This window comes from Protopterus annectens, chromosome 9.part0, assembly GCF_019279795.1.
Source record: "Protopterus annectens isolate FY-2018-M chromosome 9.part0, PAN1.0, whole genome shotgun sequence".
In the NCBI taxonomy this organism is placed as follows: domain Eukaryota; kingdom Metazoa; phylum Chordata; order Ceratodontiformes; family Protopteridae; genus Protopterus; species Protopterus annectens.
This window is the reverse complement of record NC_056743.1, coordinates 1,052,492,035-1,052,518,531: the sequence shown is the minus strand read 5'-3', so window position 1 is coordinate 1,052,518,531 and position 26,497 is coordinate 1,052,492,035. Positions and strand designations below refer to the sequence as shown.

At 39.7% G+C, this 26,497-nt stretch overlaps 1 protein-coding gene across 3 annotated transcripts in view; it reads left to right on the top strand.

The window, feature by feature from the left end:
* RARG (retinoic acid receptor gamma) overlaps positions 1 to 26,497 on the top strand; it is a 1,508,256-nt gene that overhangs the window by 1,472,203 nt on the left and 9,556 nt on the right. For all 3 annotated transcript variants that reach the window (XM_044083859.1, XM_044083858.1, XM_044083861.1), the window contains 3 exons: positions 262 to 438; positions 6,522 to 6,726; positions 17,001 to 17,159. In XM_044083859.1, coding sequence (XP_043939794.1) covers positions 262 to 438; positions 6,522 to 6,726; positions 17,001 to 17,159 — 541 coding nt within the window. The remainder of the gene's footprint in view (positions 1 to 261; positions 439 to 6,521; positions 6,727 to 17,000; positions 17,160 to 26,497) is intronic.

Below are 26,497 nucleotides of genomic sequence, written 5' to 3'. Positions count from 1 at the left end.
ACAGGAGTGGGTCCTACTGATGTTTGATGAGCAGAATAATTCACTGTCTTGCTTCTTGAACAGATCACCAGATCCCTACCCAGAATGTGAATCAGTATTATATAGCTTGCAGACTTTATACCGCTTATCAGTTTAAATAAGTTTCTGTTTTCATTTGTTTTGTTTCCTTTTGTCATGGTGTAGTTTGTTTTAGTGTTTTGCTTTTAGATTTTCTATAGTGTTTCAGTTGCAATAGTTAGCATTTCTGTTTCCATTTTATAGAATTCCAGCGCAGATCACCGAATACAGCTTGATCTTGGTCTGTGGGACAAATTCAGTGAACTGTCTACAAAATGCATCATCAAAATTGTGGAATTTGCGAAGCGTCTTCCAGGGTTCACAACTTTAACAATTGCAGATCAAATCACACTCCTCAAATCTGCCTGCCTAGACATTTTGGTAAGACTAGAATCTGGCTTTATGTTGTGGGTACAGTCTTTTGTAATTTGTAAATCAAATACAAAAGAGAACATTTTATCATTTCTAGATGTGAATCAAGTTTTAGCAATATTTTAAGAGGGGAATGAGGCAGATTTGTGCATCAGTGTGGGCATTGTTTGTTTTGCATGGGCATGCTGCTTGTTTACTTTTAACCAGTGCCACCTTATCCTTACCAGTTTGGTGTTTCTCCACACGAAGGTGTCTCAAGCAAAATAGTACGTGGTCACATGGCTGTAGGAATGTCTCAGAACTGGTGAGTTAATGTTCATTGCTCTGTGGATTTTAGCATTGGACTGAAACACGGATCATTGCTAACTAGATGGTGCATATGATGAAAGGCACCCCAGAATGCTAGCAGTGGTAAGAACACTGTTTTTTTCCAGAATCCAAACCCTACTGAATATGATCGGTTGTTCTTGCCTGTCTGCCACCCTTTCATGAGTTTAACTGCACAGACTTGCTGACCAGTGGTTGCCCACCTGTAAGCATTTTTTTCTTCATTTGCACTGTAATAGATAGGCTAGTACATAACCCTTTATATTTTCATGTGAGTACTTCACCTGTTCTTACTTCCCTCACAAAATGCTCCTTCAATAGTGAAGCATTTTCCATTACTTATTTTATTTTATTTTACATTTGTTGACCGGGCTAGTCCAACTGGATACATGTCCATTTTCAGTAGTGGCCCGGGGAGATAAGCTCCATTAAGCTAATAAAAATAAAATAAAATACAAGAATGATAGAGAGTGACATCAAAAACTTGACTACAAAGTTTAGAAAACAGTACAGTACTACCAGAAACATATTTACTCAGTAGAGGGATTGACATTCATCACGTTGAAGGCTAAGAAAAAAAGATCAGGTTCAAACTAATTATTAAGGTTATTTCAAATTTCTACACTCAAAGTAACAAAAAGTTGCTAATATGTACATAGTGGAAACGTGCTCACAGTAGAATGCTTGTTGTACAGTTAATACTCAGAGGTAGATTCCAGAAAGAGTAGGCTAGAATCAGAATTAAGGAAGCTTACTAATCCCATTATATGAGATTTGGGAGGGAGGTATACAGTGAAGCAGCAATAGTGAGAGGTGAGGACGTGGAGTGAAAGGTGAGTGTTAGTCTGGGTTAGTACATGGGCATTGCCATTGTGTTTTAAGGGGTGTTTTAGTTGCTTTTTGAAAAGTGCTAATGAGGAAAGTGATGATAGTTCGCTGGGAAGCCTGTTCCAGGTTTTCCCCACAGAGTTAGAGAAAATAGAATCACCTGCTTTGTTGTAGGACTTATGGATGGTCACTAGTAATTTATCTGCTGAGCGACGGGTTGTAAGATTTTTGTAAGGGGTGATAAGGCTACAGAGTATTGGAGTATTACTGAGATGATACAAAATCTTGTGGGTGATAGTAAGTTGCTGAAATTGAAGCTGGCTTTGCAGTTCCAGCCATCCTAGCTGTAAGATTTTGACAGTGGTGGGTTCCAAATGGGGTACCAGTGGCAAATCTGGCAATGTTGTTATAGGAGATTGCCAGTTTGTTGAGGTTGCTTTTGGATAGATTAGTATAAATGGGGGAGGCACAGAGGAGGGTGGAGATAAGATGGGTGTGGGCAATGGTAGTTCTGGCTACAGGAATAAGGAAAGGTTTAATCCTGTAAAGGGAACCTAGTTTTCTACTAACTGATTTAATGGTTGAGTTAATTTGTGAGTCAGAGTTAAGGTTGTGGTTAATTATTACACCTAAGAGTTTGGTGGTTGGGTCAGGTGATATGACAGTCCCATTATTGGATATAACTGTGAGATCTATTGGGGAGGACTTTTGTGTAGGAGTGAACAGCAATAGTTTAGTATTTTAGGGGTTTAGGAGGAGGCAGCATTGAAGGAACCAGTTTTCTACTATGTTAAGTACTTTTTGGGTGATGGATTGGAGTTCAGCTGAAGAAGCAGCGGCACAAATTAATGTGGAGACATCAGCATATTGTATGCAGGTAGCTGGAGGAAGATTTATATTTAGATCATTAATGAATATAGAGAAAAGGAGAGGTCCCAGGATAGAGCCTTGAGGGACATCAAGGGTAATAGGGAGATGTGTGGATAGGTTATTGTCCCAAAGGGACACCAAGGGTAATAGGGAGATGTGTGGATAGGTTTTTGTAGCGACACCAAGGGTAATAGGAAGATGTGAGGATAAGTTATTGTAGGGACACCAAGGGTAATAGGGAGATGTGTGGATAGGTTATTGTCCCAAAGGGACACCAAGGGTAATAGGGAGATGTGTGGATAGGTTATTGTAGCGACACCAAGGGTAATAGGAAGATGTGAGGATAAGTTATTGTAGGGACACCAAGGGTAATAGGGAGATGTGTGGATAAGTTATTGTAAGGACACCAAGGGTAATAGGGAGATGTGTGGATAAGCTATTGTAGGGACACCAAGGGTAATAGGAAGATGTGAGGATAAGTTACTGTAGGGACACCAAGGGTAAAAGGGAGATGTGTGGATAGGTGATTGTAGGGACACCAAGGGTAATAGGGAGATATGTGGATAAGTTATTGTAGGGACACCAAGGGTAATAGGAAGATGTGAGGATAAGTTACTGAAGGGACACTAAGGGTAAAAGGGAGATGTGTGGATAGGTGATTGTAGGGACACCAAGGGTAATAGAGAGATATGTGGATAAGTTATTGTAGGGACTCCAAGGGTAATAGGAAGATGTGAGGATAAGTTACTGAAGGGACACTAAGGGTAAAAGGGAGATGTGTGGATAGGTGATTGTAGGTACACCAAGCGTAATAGGGAGATATGTGGATAAGTTATTGTAGGGACACCAAGGGTAATAGGGAGATGTGTGGATAAATTATTGTCCCAAAGGACAGTTTGTTGTCTGTTTTCTAAGTAGGATTTGAACCATTGTAATACCTGTGTGTCTAGTGAGCATTATTAGTGCTTGAAAGCAGATTTATACTTTGTTAGCTACTAGCTATCTCTCTACACCTTTATTACATGCTTAAGGCATATTAGAAGAAATTTGCCTACAACATTTGCTTCAGTGATGCAACTTGAAGAACATGCTAACATGCTAGGCAGGTAGTTCTTGACATGATTGTTTTCCATTCCACATCTGATGTCTATTGTAACATGCCATTTGCAGTTATGTGCCATTGTTTTTGCTCACATACTTCAAAGTCTTTCTCATACACATTCTAATGTATATTTGGATCATATAAGTTCATAGGTAAGTACTAGGATATCTGCCCGGGGGCATTTATAAGCCTAGCCACAGAGTGATGGCTTTCACCTCCCCATTAAATTAGTAACCTGGGCCTCTGTCTAACAGGGCTCTTGAAGTGATCCCAAGGTAGAACTTACGATTACCCATCCACTCATCAAGATTTCTCTTGAAGAGGGTCAGAGAGGAGCTCTGTCGAATATGGATTGGGATTCTATTCCAGAGTGAGGGGAGTCACTGGGACAGGAATCTATCCCTCCAGTATGTCCTGTTTATTGTTGTGCATAGGTTCAAGTCGCTAGAACGAGTGGTTCTGAGGGATCTCGTTTTTTAAGGTGAAGCATGTCCATTAGTTCAGGGTTTGACATGGCCCTATAGGTCAGGCATAGGTCACCTCTGAGCAGATGGTAAGCGACTGAGAAGAGCTGGAGCTCTTTTAGTCATGCTTCATAGAGTAATTGTTTAAGGCTCTTAATCCTCTTAGTGAGGTACGTCTGTGGTCTTTCTAGTTGTTGCAAGTGTCTAGTGAGGTACATCCCAAATGGGGCATTGTACTCTATTATGGGCCTAATGAGTGAGGAGTAAAGGGGCACAATCACCTCCTTGGATTTGGATGAGAAACCCTTTGTGATCAGGATTTCCTGACCATTTTGGCTATGTGGTTCTCAAAGGAGAGCATGCTATCTACTAGGTCATTATGGGTAGGAGCTGACCTAAACACTTTTACAGCATTTCTGAATTTTTCTGTTGTATCCCAACTAAAATGAGGTATACCCATTCTATTCCTTGGCTTGCGTGATAAATAGAATCCTTTCCTTTGGTTGAGAAATCCCACATTATATTGGTTCAGTTTTTTCAGCTGTCTGCTGTTACAGCACCAGTGAACTTACAAAAGGTTTCTTCTTTCTTCCTTCCCTTTATGTTGGTTGGATCAGGGATGTGTAGTGCTGAATAGGACTGTCCTGTCTTATGTCATTCTGAAACATGTATCAAATGAGTCTATTTTCTTACTGATTTATATTTATTAACATTAATCAGGATTCCTGATGGGCCAAAACCATGGGAGAAAAGCTCCGGTACATCATCATCACTGTAAATTTACAGCCACAAATGCATACAGTATGACCTATAAAATTATTGACAGACATGACCCTTCCTGGGGTAACACATCCCGAAAGAGCAAACTGATAAAGAAGTACAGGCTGGTCATTAGAGCAGATTTTGCCTTATTCTTTTGCTGCCCTGTATTTATCTGACTGGTGAGTCCATCCATCCACTCACCCTTTTTTCCATTATTGCACATAAGGTTTGGGTGTAATCGTCAAGAGCCAAGGTTCAGACCACCCGATGGCTAGCCCTTCCATGAGACAGCCTTACTCTTCTGCTCTATCCCCCCCCCCCCCCCCACCATCTCACATTCTGAGCCACTATTTCTTATATTTCCCATAATAGTTTTTCTACCAGCTGGTTATCATGGTACATTCTGTAATTTTCCTACAGGTGTAGATGTACAATAATTTTATTCTGCCACTACTGATATTTATCATGAACCTACAGGTAATTCAGAAGTTTATTTCTCCACAACAGAAAAAAAGTTATTTTCCAAATAATAAGAAATAGCCAGGTAACAAAGTATTATTCACAGCTACCACACATTGGCCTAAACCTCTTCTTAGCTTTAAAACCTGCCTTGCTATCTATAACCAAGCCTGTCTCAAAGAGTATCCCTGACTCAGCAGTGTTCCCCCAAAGCAAACTGTCTTCAAAAAGTGTATTTTTTCTACTTGAATGAACTTATTTTTTTTCTCTGCAATTGTGTCTCCATGTATTCTGCTTAGATCTTGTATTACTGTTATTTTCTGTTCATGAGTGCACCGGCACCTGTGACTTGTCATGTTTTGGTTTTTTTTTTTTGCATTTTTTGTGTCTGTAGATTGTATTGTTAAGTAATGAATTCAGTAAATATGATCTGACTGTTGTGTAAACCTAATGACGATTACTGTCAAAACTCAAAATAAGTAGGCAGAAAAATATCAGTGTAGTACAGTTTCTGTAAGATCCATTAACTTTTTTTTTTAGATGAAAACCATTTAAAGACGTTCTTGAATTAGGATTCTCGATGCACAATGTGAAATGCACATTGTATTGTCAAATTTAAAATGAAAGCCTGCATGTTTCTGGAGACAATGTGTCTCATTGTACAAAACAAAATTTCAAAGCTTCTGTGTCAAGCTTTGATCTGCATTGTGTGACTTAGGAACTCATACTAGTAAAAACACAGGAGGGCAGTAAACACTGGAAGCAGAAATGCCAATGGTTTTCTGTCCCTGGAAACCTACTGTTTTAGTTGGCTCAGTTGTAAATTGAAAAATACAGCAGTAAAGTTAAAAAAGAAGAAGAAACATAAAACATCACAGCAATTTATTAGCATTCTGAAAGTACGACAATAAATAATTGAGTTGACTCCACTGATACAGTGAATGAACGTTAAGTTTTGTTGCTGAGACTCAATACTCGGCAACTTTTCAGAGACGTGTGCTACTTATGAATGGCTTGACCTTATGCATACAATAAAGTGCATGGAAATCAAAGATAAGGACTTATGGTGTTCTATCATGTTATGCTGTCAATGCTTGTCATGCATTTAACATTTTTTTACATAGATAGTACATAAATCAAAAATGCATTTGACCGCAAATGCTTCAAGTTCACTACTATTTTGGTAGTTACGAATTATTAATAATTTGCAGAGTGTGATATGTGGTGTACAGACATTAATGATGCTTTTGTCTCTCTCTTTTTTTTTTTTTTTGCCGCAGATGCTTCGAATCTGCACTCGATACACCCCAGAGCAAGACACTATGACATTCTCTGATGGCTTGACTCTGAACCGAACTCAGATGCACAATGCTGGATTTGGTCCCCTCACAGACCTTGTTTTTGCCTTTGCTAGTCAACTTCTCCCACTCGAAATGGATGACACAGAAACCGGAATACTCAGTGCCATCTGTCTCATCTGTGCGGGTAACGATTGTTACATACTTTTCTAGTACTGTCAGTTATTATATGAAATCTATAGCTCAACAAATACTTCATTTACATGACGATTTTTCCCTTTTTTTTTTTTTTTTTTTAAACTTTGGTACTTATTTCTTGTATCTCTTTCATTTTTACTTGTGTAAAGCAGTGATTGATTGCCTATGTCTGGTTCTAATCAGAGTGCCTTCTGTTGTGTTGCTATTATATTAAGGCATTATTAACTTTGTTTAAGGTGCACCAGGTAGCAACACCTGTTTCTAGACATGGCCATGGAGATTTGGTTTGTTTAAATAATTTGCTTAGACATATACACTATTCAAGCTGAAGCTGCTGGAATCAGTCTTAATATAGTGAGATGACTTGCTGAATAAACTCACTCAGGTTTACTGCCATCCAATAATAAATAAATAGTAATACTATACAAGAAGAAAATGCCAAAGTCTGTGACAAATCTTGTCTCATTCATAAGTGTACATTAAATCACCAGCTTGAATGTTTTTTTTCCTGAGTACAAACTGTTCTGCATTATAAGCTAGCACAGAAAATAGTGACCAGGACATAAATCTGTTATTTAATGAGTCATGTTTTACTTAGTCATATATCTTTCCCCTCCCAAGAATGTGAAATATGTGCTGACTCATTTAATGTTGGATTTTTCTCCATATGTGTTAATTGAACAATTTTTTGTACATCACGCTGTCCTTTTCCATTGCACAAAAGTAAAATTTAAAAAATGTAATCAGTTTAGATTAACAAAGCCAAAATTTCTACATCTAAATAGTGGTATAACGTATGAAGAACAAAACAACCCATTTTATGGGCAGCATTTTATGTACACCATCAACCATAAGGGCTCACAGGTCGTCCAGCATCTGGTAATGGCTACACAGGGCTGTGAAGTCACATTTAATACCTATAATCACCCATCATCATTTAGTGTTTACTAGGCAAGCGAGGAACAGAAGTAGATGACCAGGCCTTTCTTCTGTATCAAATACCCCACCCCTTTCTGTTGTAATGAGGCACTCAGCATCAATTTTATAGAAGCACTTTTTAAAAACGGTAAATAGGGATATCCTACTAAAGAAATTTATAGCAATACTAACAAAGTTAAACAAACAGTCAAATCTTGACCCAACAGTATTTCACAGGGAAAAGGTGAGGGGGGTTATAATTGTTTCCACATTAACTTGCCTCTGTTTACCTATGCACTATTGTTGGTTCCAATGCCTCCACCCTCTTGAAAGTATTGTTTTTACTTGCAATTCCACTGACCAATCAAATATTTCATCCTAGACCCTATCAGTTTACTGTCTTAGAATATCCAAGAATGAAAAACAAAGGCTCATAAAACCTAATTAACTAAAACTGTCAGCAAGCTTTTCTCTTTGAGACATCCTATTTTGGAAAAAAAGATACAGAACTGATCCTGATTTCTGTTTCATCTGTTCCACCTTTCCTCCTTCTTCTTCTTCTCCAAGACAATATGCATCCTGCTTTTGATCACCCACCCTCGTAGCCCAGTATGTCATGGCAAACAGTGTCATTTTGTTACACAAAGATTTTTACTCCATCTGGGAAAAGATCCTGAAGTAGGCAGGGTGCACAAAATGAAATTGGTCCAACCCTGCTACTAAGATGGAATTCTATTCCTCTTTCACACTGTTGCAGCATTGAAGTTCTACTCGTACAGAACTTGGTTTGCATTGTAAAATAACCTTTTCCCCAATTTCCACAATGCAGAGATTTTTTTTTGTGCAAAAGTGGCAAAGTAGATAATCATCCTGTTTGCACTTGCTTCCTTTTTATAAGCTGAGCAGTCTCAAATGGACACTTAATTGCTAACTGATTACTTGCTCCAGGAATTTATACATTTAATGCAGCAAGGTAGCTTTTTATGCATATGAATAGTAACAGGTTGAAAAACAAGCAGTTGGATTTAGATTGCATTTTTTCATTGCCTGAATAATGAGCAGGTTGGAGATATTTAGTAATATTTGATATTCACTTACTTGCAGAGATAATTACATTGTTTGAAATATAACATTTGGACAGGGAACGGAGTATAGCATGATATAGCCCTATTAACATAGAGAATGTCACTTGAAGGATTTTTTTTTTAAATAAGCTCTGACAAACGACGTACAAATAAGAACCATTGTTTGAAGTTTTAGGTTTATCATGATTGGTCAGGTGATGCTGGAAAGATTTTTATCTGTTTGACTGGGATCCCACCTGTGTCCCTGCTGGACAGGGAAAACAGATGCTGACTTTGTGGAAACATGGGTGAAATTCTTGGCTAGGCTTATAATGGCCTCCGGGCCAGTAGCCTAGTATCGTCCTATAAACCTATGAGCAGCCTTGGCAGTTTTCATTTGCTAATGATATCGACAAGATGATCTGATTGGCTTTTTCTGTATCTGGATCTTCCTCCTACATGCCAATCCAAGAGTCCAATAACATCTGCAAAATCGTATGGGGTCTTGTCCCTTCTGTTTTTTTTTTTTTTTTAAGGCAAGTCAACCAAATGTATGATTTTTATTTTTCTTCATGCATTGTATTTTGTATTCACTAACTGTAGTTTCACTTATTCCAACTTAATCTGATTATTTGATACATAAATCCTTGTCAGATGTTCTTCGTGTTTCACTGTTGCAGTCATCACATTTGGGTTATCTGCCTGCAGGTAGCCCTCAGTCAGCCTGAATACCAGAGTCTTGGGATTTCTGCATCAGATGCTGTCACTTCTTCCATGACATCAGGTCGTCAGGGGTATAAAAGCATGCAGCCGTCACCATTACATCAGTCTTTCTTGCCGTGCGGTGCCCGAAGCAGAAGCAGTTCGCAAGTGCCAGTCGTCCCCCTCCTGAAATTTTCGTTTTTCGAGTTTCAGACCTGAAGTCTTCTAAAAGATAAGTACCCTGTTGGGGATCCTTTTTTCTTGCTCTAACCGATGTCAGAAAAAATTAATAATTGTCTTGCCTGTGGAAAGCAAATACCACACAGAGATTTTCATTCTTACTGCATCGCCTGTTTAGGCCCAGACCATGACATCCCTCGCTGTCGGATTTGTGCCTTGTTCAACGCCCAAACTATTCGTCATTGGGCTATTTTTGTAGCTAAATTCTTTTGCTCTCGATCTCCGTACTCCGAAATGGCTTAGATAAGCCATCCAACTACTGATCTTCCAAAAAAAAGTAAGGATAAAGACAGTGACAGACCGCATAGGTCCAAAACTGCCAACGATGCTGCCGTTAAGCTAGTTGCCAGTCCACCGGTACTCAGTGACACACTTTCACAACCCCTGATACCAGCTTTTACAGATTCGCAGGCCTCTACTGAGACCCATTCGGAGTCCGGTATTCTGCGAGATGCTTCTTCGACTATGGAACCTGCTGATGTCTCTACCTTGGATGGGTCCGGAGCCGCTGTGCTGGCACTGGCTTCTGAGGGTGTATTCAGGCCTTCCCAATTTTCATATTAAACCGACAATTTTGTTTCAAACTAAAAATACCAAATTTCTCAGGCCTAAAGTTCGCACTACGCCTAGGAAACCGACGAGCAAAGCACATTCTCAGGCCCACATACCACAAAAACAAATGCTTGGAATGGCTGAAGACCTCATTACTTTAATTAGGGGAAGTCAGCCTTCCCCCTCAAAAAGACCAATAACTGATTTTCCTTTTGATTCTTCTGATCAGGAGTCTGATAACTCTGATCCTTCTGATTATCAGGACATACCCTTATCACCAGTGCTGCAGTAGCGTTGTCACCTCACAATAAGATGTCCTGTTCGATTCTCAGCTAGAGCGTCTTCTGTATGGAGACATGCGTGAATGGACGTACCTTTGTTGAAGGTTGTGCATCAGAGCCGACAACTCGGCACGTAAAAATCTACTGCCAATAATTAGCGGACCGGAGTTCTGCTGTGGCAACCCCTAACCGGGAAAAGCCGAAAGACACAACAACAACACTTATCTACCTATGAGGATTGTGATGCAGAGGATTCCATTCCCTCTGCTTCCCCACCTGAAGATTTCTCTTTTGGTGAAACCCTGCATACCCTTAGAGAGCATTTCCGCTGGGAGAGCCAGGACTACTCTCAGTCCAAAAAGAGACTCAGGGAATATTTAAACTTGCCTCAGCACAGGCCTCTAGCTATCCCTCCTGTTCTGGAAATTGTAGATGATGTCTTGCTGGAATCCAGCCTTACCCCTGATACTTTGCTTCCAGCTCCCAGGAAACCTGACAGGTATTATAGGGTACCTGACTCCCACAAATTCCTCTTTAAGAATCCTACTGCGGATCCAGAGACCATTTCCCGGGAACCTAAAGGCATTAAGGCCACAACTGCCAAAAATTCTACCCCTTCGGACAGGGATTCCAGGGCTTTAGACAGATGGGGTAAGAAGGTATACACCTCCGGTACTCTTGCCATTAAAGCTTTACATTGCCAATTTCATATGTTAAAGTATCAGCAGCATATTATGGAGCTAATTAAACAGAAAATGATGTTGATTCCTGATTGTGCAGAACACACAGATTTACAAGAGTTAATGCATTCTGCTAACCAAGTTGGTAAACATACTTTGCAATGCGGGGGTTGATGCCTTAGAAGCATCTTGCAGGGCTGCTGTCACTGGGTCTGTTCTTAGAAGGCATGCTTGGCTTAAGGAACAAAATATGTCAGATCATGTCAAAACAAAATTACTAGATGCACCATTAAACCAAGAGCATCTATTTGGCAATAAAGCAGAAGAAGTCCTCAAAAGGATAGAGGAGAAAGCTAAATCTATGCAAACTGTTAAAGATTTCTTACAAGTTCAGCCACCTATATTCAGTAGGCATTGGGCTTCTAAAAACTGGTCTTTTCCAGTCCCTTCTAGGTCTTTTCCATCCAAACCCAGGGGCAGCAGACCACCAAGACTTCAGTCTCAGGTTATGTACAGATCTAAGCATTGGAGTGCTCCCACATCCAGAACAGGGAGTAGTTAACCTCCATCCTATGGTAAAATTGCACAATGACTTTTCCTTAACTCTTCCAAGCCTTGCCCAAGTTCTTGCACCTGTAGGAGGGAACTTGCCTTGCATGCCAAAAACTGGGAGTACATTACCCTGGACAGATGGGTCTTAAACATTGTTTCCCAGGGATACAGACTCCACTTCCACTCACTTCCAACCCTAAGCGGATAGCCAGACCTCTCCACAAACCAGTGGGCAGAGGCCCAAAAGCAAGTACTTTCTCTTCTCAGTATCAAGGCTATTCAACCTGTTCCAGCAGAACAAAGGGGGCAAGGCTATTATTCCAGACTGTTTCTGGTACCTAGAAAAGAAAACGCTTGGTGTCCTATCCTGGATCTGTCTATTCTCAACACCTTTCTGGTGGTTCCAAAAATTCAAAATTCTAACTCCCCAACAGCTGCTTCCTATGCTAGCCAAGGACTCCTGGCTAGCAACCCCAGACTTAAAAGAAGCTTATCTGCACATCCCCATAAGGGAATCTTGCATGAAATTCCTACGCTTCAGAGCAGGCTCTATGCACCATCAGTTCTCTGCACTTCCCTTTGGCTTATCTACTGCACCCAGGGTATTCACAAAGTGTCTAGCTCCAGCCATTGCATATTGCAGGCAGAGAATAATTCAAATTTACCCATACTTGGGACAATTGCTTGATTCAGGCGGACAGTCAGGAATTGCTACTACAGCACCTGGCATTTGTAAAGAGACTTCTAACTTCACTGGGGGTACACCATCAACGAAAAGAAATCACAGCTATTCCTGAGAGCAAGCTTGAACACAACTTCCCAGATGGCATTCCTAACTCCAGAGAAACAAACTTATTTGACAAACTACTTCAATCTACTGGCCACCAAAACCTGGCTATCTGCAAGAAAAATATTGCAAGCCCTAGGGTTCATGGCCTCTTGCATTCTACTAATTCCATATGCAAGACTGCATATGAGAAAAGTTCAATGGTACTTAAAAAGTCTCTGGTGTCAACATTCTCAGGACTTGGAAACAATGATTCCTATCATTCCTTGTCTAAGGACAGAGTTCCTTTGGTGGGCAGAGGCCTGCAACCACAACAAGGGACTCCCTTTCACTCTACCCTCTGCCGCCCAAACCCTGACAACAGACACATCAGATTATGCATGGGGGGCTCACATGGTAGGGCAGTGCATTCAGGGCAAATGAAGCCCACAGAAAATGCACCTGCATGTCAATCAAAAAGAAAGGTTAGCTGTACAGAATGCTCTGACAGCCTTCAAAGGCCTTATTCTTCCAGGACAACTATTGGTAAAGACAGACAACACCACAGTCATGTCGTACATAAACAAGCAGGGGGGAATCCATTCCTACCCACTCTGCAAGATTAGCCATAGCTCTGTGGAACACAGCCTTGAGCAGCCATGTGCACCTGCAGGCTCAATTCCTGCCAGGCAAACTAAATTCACTGGCAGACGACTTAGGCAGAAATCAGATGGACCCACATGAGTGGAAACTGGAACCCAAAATATTCAAGCTTTTGAGGAACAGATGGGGGGGGCACCAGAGGTGGACCTTTTTGCTTCCCCTCAGAACTATCAATTGAGGAAATATTGCACCAGAACTCCCACAGCCAAGCTTGGAAAGTGGATGCCCTGTCCTTTACCTGGGAAAGCCTCTCAGTCTTTGCCTTTCCCCCTCTGCCCCTCCTCTTACAGGTTCTACTAAAGATCAAACAGGACAAGCCAAGGACAATCCTGATTGCACCAGACTGGATACGCCAGCACTGGTACCCTCTTTTGCGCAGTCTGACAGTGCTGCCACCATGGCACCTGCCCCAGACTCCTTCCCTGCAGTCCCAGCAGGCGGGCCAGATTCTGCACCCTCAGCTACAGACCCTGAACCTTGCAGCCTGGCTCATCCCCTTCACCAGCAACCCTCAGTAAGCAGGTGCTGGTTGTCATTATTGAGGCAAGGAGGCCTACTACTAGGAAATCCTATTCGGAAAAGTGGAAAAGATACTGTTCCTGGAGCCAGTCTCAGGGAATGGACACAACCGTGCCCAGCTTACCTCATATTCTATATTACTTAACAGAAATGCTCCACAAAAGCCTACCCTTCTCTTCAATTAAGATTCATGCCTCTGCCATCTCAGCTGGTTATAATACTGAGCCACTCCTCTTCTCTCATCCTCTGGTAAAACAGTTTCTGAGAGGAGCCAAAAATTTAAGAACCCCCAGGAGAGCTCCCACTCCAGCCTGGGACCTTAACTTTGTACTGGAAAAGTTCACCCTTCCGCCATTTGAACCTGCAGCTACAGCAGAGTTAAAATTCCTCTCATGGAAAACAGCTTTACTTCTAGCCATCACTTCAGCAAGAAGAGTGTCTGAATTGCAGGCCCTTATGCCAGTGGAACCCTTTATTATCTTCCATTCGGACAGGGTTTCCCTCAGGACTAACCTATCTTTTATGCCCAAGGTGGTGTCTAGTGTGGCTTTAAACCAGTCCATTCATTTGCCAACTTTTTTCCCTAGTCCTCAGAATAAAGGGGGAAGGATCCTGCACTTCTTGGACGTGTGCAGGCAACTTAGGTTCTATCTGGACAGGACTAAACCTCTCAGAAAATCTGACCAGCTGGTAGTCAGCTTTGCTGCAGGGGCAGAAGGCAAGGCCATTTCAAAGCAAACCATTTCTAAGTGGATAGCACACTGCATCCATTTCTGCTACAAACACCATGGAAAACCTACCCCACAGGGGATCAGAACACATTCCACTAGGGCTACATCAACCTCTACAGCATTTCTCAGGGGAGTCCCTACCAGGGACATCCTGGAAGCTGCAACCTGGAGCTATGTGCACACTTTCACAAAGCATTACCACTTGCCTATCTTTTCTAAATCCAGAGCTGGATTTGCCATGGCAGTTTTACAGGGCCTGATTGCCAGCCCTAATGCTTCTTAACTACCTCCACTCTTCCTCAGCATTGGGAATCAACGCAAATGTGATGACTGCAACAGTGAAACACGAAGAATATAGTACAGTTGTGCACACTTGCCATAAATGTAGATGTTCGAGTGCATTCACTGTTGCAGTCCTGGTTACCCTCCCTCCAGCCCACTGTCTTCTCTTTACTTCTGCCTGTCCTTTTTGTTTGGAATACCTTATATCACTGGTATTTGCTTTTTGCTAGGGGTGTTCCATACCATTGGATGGCTTCCTATTTTGGGGGCTCCTGACATCTGTGGCAAGAAAAACTGATGTAATGGCATCGGCTGCATGTTTTATACCCCTGACAACCTGACGTCATGGAAGAAGCGACAGCATCTGATGCAGAAATCCCAAGACTCTGTATTCAGTCTGACTGAGGGCTACCTGCAGGCAGATAACCCAAATGTGATGACCGCAGCACTGAATACACTCGAACATCAACATTTATGGTAAGTGTACATAACTGTACTTTTTGTGTCCTTCTGCAATTCTACCACTGCATCTAATTGATCAAAAAGCACTTTTCTCAATATCTTTCAACTCCCCATCCAGCGGTCTTCATTTCATCATCCAAATGTCCTTCAATCTCGGTAAGTTTTCAGAGTATCCGGTCTTCTGTAGACATTTTAACTACCTCTCTTTGGAAGCTATGTTAGCTTCAAGAACCACCTCCATACTCCAGATGTTTGCAATTTTCTGATACAGACTTTATTTGTTTATGTATTTATTTTTGCCAATACACCAGTTATCTAGTGATCTGAAGTTATTTTCCTCTTTCCTTTACCAAAATAGGTCAGGTAAGTGAAGAAAGATAACAAGCCTCTGATTTTCAGGCTAAACAACTGCTGACATACTTTAGGATACATCCCAAGCTATAGTTTCTAGTTGAATTGGAAAAGTTATATACCTAACAAACTTGTCTGCAGCTCTGTTCTCTGTAGTGGCCTTGCTGTTTTAACCTCACTCCTCTCTACTCACTGGTCTGACTTACCTACTATTGCTCTCATCCAGTCTTCATAGTCAGGTTGCTCAGTAGTCCTAATACTGTGTTGAGGGACAAAACTATTTTTTGCTCCTGCACGCTCCATGGACCTCTGGCCCTGTTCTGTACTGCACCATATTTTGACCATTTATGTCCCCACTGACCTTATAGGCCAGCTCACCCTGTAGCAGAGATCAGTTCTTTCCAATGAGGATTTCCTTCCAATGTGTATCCTTCAGAGGTTGGGAAAGAGGTGTGCAGTAAATAGCCAGCGAGGCAATCGTATTTTCCCTATACAGATTTTTATTTTGTCTTTATACGGTCTTATGTTCTTAAAGCAACAATTTGCAGAACAGCAGTGTAGGAGAGTATATCCAGGCATTCTATCATATATGTACATTTGTGTTCAGAATATCTGCTAACATTGTGTATGGGTCTGTCTTCCATCCATATGCTTACAACTAGTCTTTGCTAGAGGATGACCATGCAGTGAGCTGTGACAATAAACCTTCCATTTGAGGAAGGAGAGCTGGTGCAAAGTCACTTTGCCCTCACTTTTCAACTTGCAGCTTTGCATCTAGATGAGGACTCAAACCAGGATAAGCTGATTAGGAGCAATACCCTTTCACTGTGCCAATTGGTTGGCATTTTAGGGACAGAATTGAAAATAACTTCTTTTGACTCCTGTATTGCAACTTAAGGTTCTCCTGTTATAGCTACACTTTGGCAGAAGGGTGAGATAATGTAAGGTGTTATTAGTGCCATGTTACTGAAATATGCCCTGAATTTAAGCAGATTGTATATGCTGTAATTTAGTACAAATATATGAGTACAGCAATGTTTGACAAGAAAATGTTCTAAAGATGGTTATGCAAATATCCTTGCTAACAGCAGATAACACTAGCCTTTTGGAATGTTTGTTTTGCTGTTCACACCAGAAGAGCAAAATGTCCATTACAAGAAGCCTGAGTGTGAAGAATTTAAATGAAAAAACTTTTACACCTCTGCCAGTAAACAACATGGCAAATGTTACCTTAAGTACTATATTTCAAGCCATTTAATGTCTCATTTTAAAGGCATTTGACTGTGTTTTTTTTCTTTCAGATAACAGTGTTGTAATTTGACATGTGGTTCAGGCAAATCAACTGATACATAGAAAGTCACAGGATATGCATGAATAAAAGTGTTGTATAATTTGAAACTCATTAGATCTGTTCCCAAGTATGATTAGCTCACTATACCATGTTGTATTTCTCTACTTGACAAGAGTAACTGGCCATCCCTTTGCTTCTATTTTGTATAGATCGGATGGACCTGGAAGAGCCGGAGAAAGTGGATAAGCTGCAGGAGCCATTGTTGGAAGCACTGAAAGTCTATGCACGCAGGCGTCGACCAAATAAGCCACACATGTTTCCACGCATGCTAATGAAGATCACTGATCTTCGAGGAATTAGTACCAAAGGTCAGTAGTCATTAAGGTGACCAACAGTTGATCACAATGATATTGTAAACTTTGGGGTGTGAGTGGCTATTTCAGATCTGTGTAGAACCTAAACACTTTCCAAAGTGGGTATGTTATTACTGATATTTATTTACTTAGTTACTTGTTTTTGCTAGAGAACTTTAGGCAGGTCATTTTAAAGATATTCATATTGGCAACACAATCATTGCAATGAGCTGTCTTTGGTTCTTTGTTGTTGGTATGAAAGGTATGTACATCAAAATGGTGATTATTCATTAAAATAAATAAATGATTGAGACGTCTCAGCTTATAAACAAAAATAGCTGCAGCTGTGTCCCAGACTTAAACCAAAGTAATAAGCTACAGCTGCTAATACTTATCTGATTTGGCTATCCTGCTAACCCTACAATCCAGTGACTTTTTTAGTGGAAACCTGAAAAGCACAGAGCTTCAGTATAGAAGCTTCGTATAACAGCAGGTACAGACAGCAAGTAAAAATAGCTAGAATAAAAAAAAAGGTTCATACGTTTCCTAAGGTATATGCTTTGCTGAACTATAGCTGTTCAGAATCAGGTTATGCCAAAGCACTGACAGCTACTTTTTGTCAAACCTATTGTGACCTAGCTGCATCTCCAGTTCAGTGAAGGAAGGCCTCCTTCCTAAGTATGTCAGTGAGAGGGGTGCATACAACCTCTTTTCTTCCTCACATATTCATTAGAATGAACATTGTATAGTTAGTAAAAAGCCTTGAAGAGGTCCTTATCCAAGATCACGTAGTAGGAAATTGGGAACTGATGGGATTCAAACCCAGGTGTCCAATTTCACAGTTAAATGTCAACCATTTTCTGTGGGAAGCATATGGCTAAAATGACATAATAGTGATCAGCAGATACAGAGTCAAGTATTTCAGCAACAAAGGATTACTGTAATGTAATTGTGATATGCCTGAGAAGGTCTGATAAATGATATATGTAAATGTATTAATGAAGCCTAACAGAAGACAAATAACCTAGCACGGATAACAAAACTATAAGAAATGTCTTTGTATATGTGACTGTCAAGTCACTCAGCCAGTTATAACTGCACATTCTAAGCAGTTTATTTTGCACTTAAATGGCTATGTCAGATACCATAACAGAAGATTAAAAAAGCTGCACAAAGTATATAGAAAAACCTAATACTCAAAATAATATTCAACCTAAAATCTGTCAATAATTTCAGAGGAATTTCTTTCATACATACATGTCTAAGTATACTAAATTGCTGAAGAAAAATCTAAATTAACATTTTCACAATTATGTGCACATCTTTAAATAAAATAAGATAGTGCAATGCTATAAGGCCAAGATTCATTCCAAAAGAAAAAGTGGTAAAGTTAATGGTGTCCTCTCTATACCTTTGCTAAACCTGATGTGATTTTTAACTCCCATAAAGACGTACTGCATATCTCAGCCAAATGCTGCTAGGCAACTCCAAATTTTACCCCTAAGGGCTATGACTTCTTCCTCTGAGGAATGCAACCCTTGTGTTACTTAGAATGCACCATATTCTAGGGGTCATGGTTGGCAGGTTCCTGAGGTAGGAACTGGACCTTTCTGCACTGCCAAAATATCAGACAGAGTTTAGGTCTGTTGTGATTGGGACAGTGATCCTACCCCTATTTTTTGTTTTTTCCCCTTCCAGAGATCACATACTTCATGTTGCCTCCTTTTGTTGTCCGTCACTTGCTTTAGCATAACATTCCTGCTGCTATATCCAGCCTCTACTGGAAGCTGCTAGGATTACAGCTCTTTCCTGTCCCTTCATTGGGGAAGGGGAGACAATGTTGGCATATGATCCCGCCTTCTTCAGTAAACACTTCGGCTATCTGGGTTATTACACAAATTCATTTGGTTGCTTCAAATTAAAGGCTACAATGTATATCTTTAGGTGTGTTGTAAGGAGGCAGAAATGTTTCTCATTTCTAAACAAACAGATGTAAATAACTTTAAAAAACAACAATAACAGAGTGCTGTGAGTATAAAAGCTGTCTCTCATATAATCTGCAAAATGAAAGAAGTTTAATGTGCAAAGTCCTAGTACTTGTATAATGAACACACACACACACACACACACACACACACACACACACACACACACACACACACACACACACACACACACACACACACACAAGTAAATAAATAAAATGTTATTGTTTGTTAAAAAGCAAATGAAAAACAAAACCAGATAGCTGGGTCTTACATTACAGAAGTTATTGGTCATAAATGCTTTTGCATTTTCAGATAGAAGACATTGCTAAAGTGTAATATGTTGATGGGTTTATTTATGTATGAAACATATTTCACACTACCTTAGAATGATGGTTGCAGTATTCATTCATTCATTCACTTGCCACCTACTAGCAGCAGTAATTACCCTGGGAAATGACATATTTTGAATGTTAGTTTCTTACTTTATTTTAAAGTACAAGACTCATTGATTAAAAGATTTTTTTTTTTTACTTATCTTTTGCTGTTACTGTTAATATAGTTTCTTTTCATGTTTTACTGAGTTTATACTTCTGGCCTTTGCTAAAAATCCAACATTGTGGTAATTAAAAATAAAGAGTAGACCAAATACAATACATGACATTTAGGAAGCGAGCTGTGAACAAGTCACATTTTGGAGAGGAAATCAAGAATGTAAGAAAAATCAAGTGACTTGTCTAGGATTTAGCATCTTATATGCAAAAGGGAACGAAATTCAGACAAAAGTATTCATGGTTTTAGCTTAATGACTTTAGTACTGTCCTACCTTCTTGTTTTAATAACTTTCTTGGATTCTGCATTTCAAAACATTAAAATCTGTGAAGGTTTTTAAGCTCCCATTAAGCATGTAACAGTGATAAATTATGAGACCGAAAGTTTAGGGAGATTAATGGACATTAACAAAGGTGAGAGAAAGGTCAGGTGTGTTAGATGGATGTGAAAATTGTTAAGGGAATATAAGAAACTCAGTGCTTGATTGAAACATTTTTAACAGATTAAAGGAAAAGTGCACTTATCTTTTAAATTGTATGTGTTTTCATTTTTGTGGATAATAAATGTGTTCTGTGGTTGTTAGATGGGCATTTGATTACTCAATTTTATTTCCCTCAGTTATACAAGAGTTTTTAATTGTTTGTGGGCTGGGCATTTTCTGACAGTCAATTTATTTTTTTTTCTTCTGAAATATGCTGGCATATGAAAAAGCAATGCATCATCTCCACTGAGTCTCTAGAGTATACCCATCTGTTTAATGAAACAGCTTCCACTAAGACAGTAAAGGACAGACTCAAACTGAATTTGCAAAAGTGTTTGCTGCACACAATGCGTCTGCATTTGTAGTCGTAATGTAGTTTCTCTCTGCATCTGAAACTCAGTATTGTTAAAATGATCCCTGAAGGTTGGTCAATATAATCTCTCACGTTCCTTAACTGTGTGATTCTTCCTAAATGTAAGGTATGCGTGTTTCATGGGCCCACTCACAATACCTAAAAGCATGATGAAATGATGCATGCTAACATACCCTATCACTAAAATGTAGGTAAGAGAGGGCAGCTACTCACCCATATGCTGCAGTCCCCATTTCCCATCCATCCCAAGACAATCGCTTAACATTTTTCTCAAAGAGGTGCTGACATTATAAAGGACAACAAAAGTCAGTACAGTAACACTGCATACCCAGTTTGATTATGGGGCTATACCATCTCTAGGATTCTAGGATAATCCACAATGACTTTCACCCAGCGATTACTCTCCTGCACTGCCTTGATTCTCTTACCCCAAGAAAATCAATACTTTTCTTCTGTTCCACCCCCATATACACACACACACACACACACACACACACACACACACACACACACACACACACACACACGTGTGTGGTATGCTAGAGTGACTTCTGAAGCACAGATACTGAATGGACATTTTTTTCACCCATCTGTTCTGTGTGCTTCAGACTCACTCTAGCAGGTCCTGATATTTCAGATGGTTACCTTTGACAGTACTGGTGATGAAGGTTGTGGGTTCAAGTCCCTTAAAGGATGATGTTTATGAGCTGTTAACAATGTGCTTCCAGTGATATATGGTTTGATTCCTTCTGCCTTTATTTGCCTACTGTGCCTACTTTGTGACTACACAAATAGTACAGCACATGTTTAAATAATCTTAGCTTTTTTACTATCCTATATATGATGACTTGTTAATGTAGTCACACCAATTTGCATTCTAGACTGCTTGAGTTTTGTCTTTTACTGCATTTATCTCCCATACCTCTCACTTGATCCACATTCAGAGAAGTGGTCCAATTTCAGACTCCTGAAACTTGCCTGTTCCACTACTCCAATGTGACCTATGTCACTCAGATATCCTCTCTTTCATTAGATTAATGTTACAGCCAGTGGCAGTAGGAATTCTTAGAGTTTTTAATGGTCAAAGTGAACCTAGGGCAGATGCTGTTTTTTTAGATTAGTGATAGCTGCATGTGTGACAGTTGAACTCCTTGTGTCTGATTCAAACATATCCTTTAGAATACCAGCCTGGCCTTATGCCTCAGTTAAAAAGCACTGGATGGCTGTGGTACTGTTACATTAGAAAACAATGCCAGGCTACTAGTGGCAAGAAGAAGAATAAGAGAAGTCAACCCAAAAAGAGAGAAGACTGTCTACAGCAACATCAGTTCAGGATAAAAATAAATTGTGGTGGGTTCCTTCTGGTCTCTTAAAATGGAATCTGGCTGTACTGTGGTCTGCACCTTAAAGTTTTCATATTGGGAGATGTGTGTGTGTGTGTGTGTGTGTGTGTGTGTGTGTGTGTGTGTGTGTGTGTGTGTGTGTGTGTGTGTGTGTGTCTGTATCAGAAGCATAACTAGGGTGAGGCAAAGGGGGCAGCTGATCTAAGGGCAAGGTATTGATGGGGTGTGAGCTGTACTAGAGTGCCTTATTTGCATACAGACATCAGAAATGAATGCCAATACTGTGTTTACCATCATGGCTGAACTGCTTAGTGTGTGTAATAACATTTCAGAGCAGAAGGGCAATGTATTCACTCTATTTCTGTATTTATTTTAACTTCAGCTTTGAGAAGACTTAATTGTTTAGGAAAACTCCAGAGGGAGCCACATAACCTAACACCAATTCTAGTGTGGTGTGTCTACTTCAGTGCATTTATGTGTGAATGCAAGCGCATGTTTGTTTGTATGCGAGTAGCTCAGATAATTAAATAACTGGAAGTAAGGTGCATGCATACATTATTAGTATTTCATGTGTGTGTGCAACTGCTGTGGGGACATTACCTTTGTTGCAGCATTACTACTCGAAACTTTAAAATATGCAGACAGGGAAGCTGTATTGCTGGAGGCTTTTTTGTGTTTCTTATAGACATGTTATACATTTTCTGAGATATGAAAAGTTTGTGGAAATTTAGAGAATATATAATTCTGCCTTTTTGCATTGTAATATATTACAATACTGATGTAAAGACTAAATGCACTGTTATCCTTATAAAGAAGACTTTGCAGAATAAATTATTTGAATCTTGTTCATAGCTTTTACATTTCACAAGATATTTATGTTTCTTTAAATTATGCTTTTTAAGTTGATTTTTTGTGGGAAAATGTTCAGGAATCTAAAGATGCATATAAAGAAGACTTTGCAGAATAAATTATTTGCATCTTGTTCTTAGCTTTTACATTTCACAGGATATTTATGTTTCTTTAAATTATAATAAATAATAAATTACTCAGAAGTAGTAAAACACCATAAAAGAAGAAACCACAGCTGTGGAAAATCCCCTACAACACCCGTTGTGTCACAAAAATAATTTATTAATTTGTACATTATTAAGCGCTTTACATTTATTTTATTTATTTATTTATTTTATTAATTTGTACATTATTAAGCGCTTTACATTTTCAAATAATAGTTATGAATTAATGTTATAAAAGAGAATTGGTTCATGGCTGCTCACGATAAATACTTTATGGGGCATACAGGTTTCACCTCCCCAGATTTGTTTATAAAAGAAACACTAATTTAAACAATATTTTAGAAAGATGTGCAGCGGGAAGCACTAATTTAAATGTTTGAGATGTCCGCAATGCCCCTACGTCATAAATATTGATACATATTACTTGAAAAATCTTAAATTTGGGACTAAAAGCAAAGAATATTATAAATGTAATTCCACACGGGTGGTATATCTTGTAGTATGTCAAAAATGTTCAAGCTGCTATGTTGATAAAACTAACAGGGCTTTACAGAATAGAATATATGAGCATATTTATGAAATTAATAAGAAGGTAATGATGAACCCTTTAGTGAAACATTCCAGTATATGTAACAGCTTTATTGGGTTTAAATTCTTGGTTCTTGAGAAAATTAAAATTGATCCAAGAGGGGACCTTGGAAAAATTTCCTGGAGGAAAAAAAATTGCATTGGCAATTGAGATTGAATATAGTGATATTCCCTGGTTTAAATGAAACAGTAAGCATCAAAAGTGTTTACAAAGTAGGATATAGGGGGTGTGGTTTTGCCGTAGATGGAGTGTCCTTTAATGGGTTTACACAAATGGTTGAATTTTATTGGTTTTCATTGACTGACGGTTTTGAAAATGTGCTTAGATTAATGTGTATTTGTTCTGGTGAAGTCCAGAGAGAACAAAAATGCTTAGCAATATGGAGATTAATCAATTGTGTGACACTAAGTGTTGTGGGTGATTTTCCATAGCTTTGTTTAAATTATGCTGTTTTAATTTATATTTTTGGGGAAAATGTTCAGGAATCTAAAGATGCATCACTGTTAGAAGTGCGAGACATTCTACTATTTGTGAACGATTTAGTTAATATGAGAATTTCAGCAATTCATTGTATAACAGGGTTGACATTGTATTTTGTGTGCCAGGAATATTTTCAAAGATTTCTTTATCAATAGTGAATCTGAAGATTTCATTGGTGCCCTACTGTAGTTGTGAGACAAAAATTAAGTGAAAAGGATACATTTTTGGGGTAGCTGCTGTATAGCTGTGCATCTGTTAGAACCACAAATGTATAAATTATATAGATTTTACCCTCTCAAGATGCCAGAACTACCTACATGTTATGCCCCCACCCTCAGGAAGAAATATACACAAAACCAAATTTTGGGTACTATGATTTTGGCTGTTTTGCTATGGTTTTTGATAGCCCCTGCTATAATTTTGAAAACAAAGTGGTTGAGAGGTATGCCATTTCCTCAGTCGATAAATTTTATTTTAATTTCTGCATATCTCAGAAAATAATGTCTTATTAAAAACAGAGAAAGTCAATGGTATAAACTGATACAGTACTATCATATTATAATGTGTTCGTGCGATTGTTACGGATGGTATGATTTCAATAATTTTGTCTCCCTCCCCCGCTAAACAAGATGGTTAAAAGGCTTTAGCATAGTCAGTACAACACTATTTGGCACTTAAACTGACAAACTCCAAAAGCCACATAAAAGTAGCTGTTTAATGACATGAGTGGCTAGTAACTTTACAAGCCATAATGTTAAAATTCTGGGAAGTTGAAAGCCAAAGGTTTAACTCTGCTTGGAAGAGCTTGATTAAAGCAGAGATGATCAAGGAATTAAAATGTTACACTATGCATGCTGTAACAAAATAAATAAATTGCTTAGCATTTACATATTCAATCTAGCCTGCAGAAATTTTGCGCTGGCATCTCTTTCTGAGGCATTGTGACGAGGTCATCATACCAGCAGGCCTCAGAAAAATGTGCACACACTACTACTTATTTTGTGCTCCGCAGACGGTGAAAAGCTGTACAAGCATGAACTGAGTTTTCATTTCAGACAGTCTTCTGTTTAACCATGTGCCTTCCCCTGGGAAAAATTTGTGTGATGCTGGGGGGGGGGGGGGGGGGGGGTGTCATCTGGTGATGTTAAATATTGACAACTTCCATTAGCCACATGCAGCCCACTCAGACACCTCCTTACATCACAAAAGGATATTTGTCTTTTTTATGCAAGGAGAAAGATGCAGGACCTGGAAATTGGGGCCATCATCTTGCAAGGACAGGGATAGGACACTTATGTTGCTCCTGAAACCCCTCCCCCTTCAGCCTGTAAGCTTAGCTCAATACGATGTTCTTCATGTTTCACTGTTGCAGTTATCACATTTGGGTTATCTGCCTGCAGGTTGCCCTCAGTCGGCCTGAATAACAAAGTCTTGGGTCCTACATTGATGCTGTCTCTTCTTCCATGATGTCAGGTCGTCAGGGGTATAAAACATGCAGCCGATGCCACTACATCAGTCTTTCTTGCTGTGCAGTGCCGGAAGCAGAAGCAGTTCACAAGTGCCGGTCGGCCGACTCCTGAAATTTTCATTTTCGAGTTTCAGAACCGAAGTCTTCAAAAAAAGATAAGTACCCCACTGGGGATTCCTTTTTTTGCTCCAACCAATGTCAGTTAAAGTAGTTAACAATTGTCTTACCTGTGGAAAACAAATACCTCAAAGATTTCCATTCGTACTCCATTCCTTGCTTAGGCCCAGACCACGACGTCCCTCGCTGTTGGTTTTGTGCCTTGTTTAACCCCCGAACTATTTGTTGTTGGGCTATATTTGCAGTAAATTATTTTGGTACTTAGTATCCATACTCCGAAATAGCTTCAGTAAGCCATCCGACTACCGATCTTCCGAAAAAACATAAGGATAAAGACATAGACAGACTGCATAAGTCCAAAACTGCCAATGATGCTTCTGTTAAGATAGTCGCCAGTCCACCAGTACTCAGTAAGGCGCTTTCACAGCCCCTGATACCCGCTACTTCAGATTCGCAGACCTCTACTGAGACCCATCTGGTATGCTGCGAGATGCTTCTTCAAAGATGGAACCTGCGGATGTCCCTACCTTGGATGGGTCCGAAGCTGCTGTGCAGGCACCGGCTTCTGAGGGTGTATTCAGGCCTAAAGACTTGCATTTTAAACCGACGCCTTCTTCATCCAGCACTAAAACTCTCACAATGCCTAGAAAACCGACGTCCAAACCGCATGGTCAGGCCCATATGCCTAAAAAACAAGTGCTTAGAATGGCTGAAGACCTTATTACCTTAATTAGAGGAAGCCAGCCTAAGAGACCTAGAAATGATTTTCCTTCTGATTCTTCTGATCAGGAATCTGATATTTCTGTTTCTTCTGATTACAAGGATTTGCCCTTATCTACCTATAAGGATTCTGATGCAGAGGATTCCATTCCCTCTGCTTCCCCTCCAGAAGATTTTTCTTTTGGTAAAACCTTGCACACTCTTAGGGAACATTTCTGCTGGGAAAGCCAAA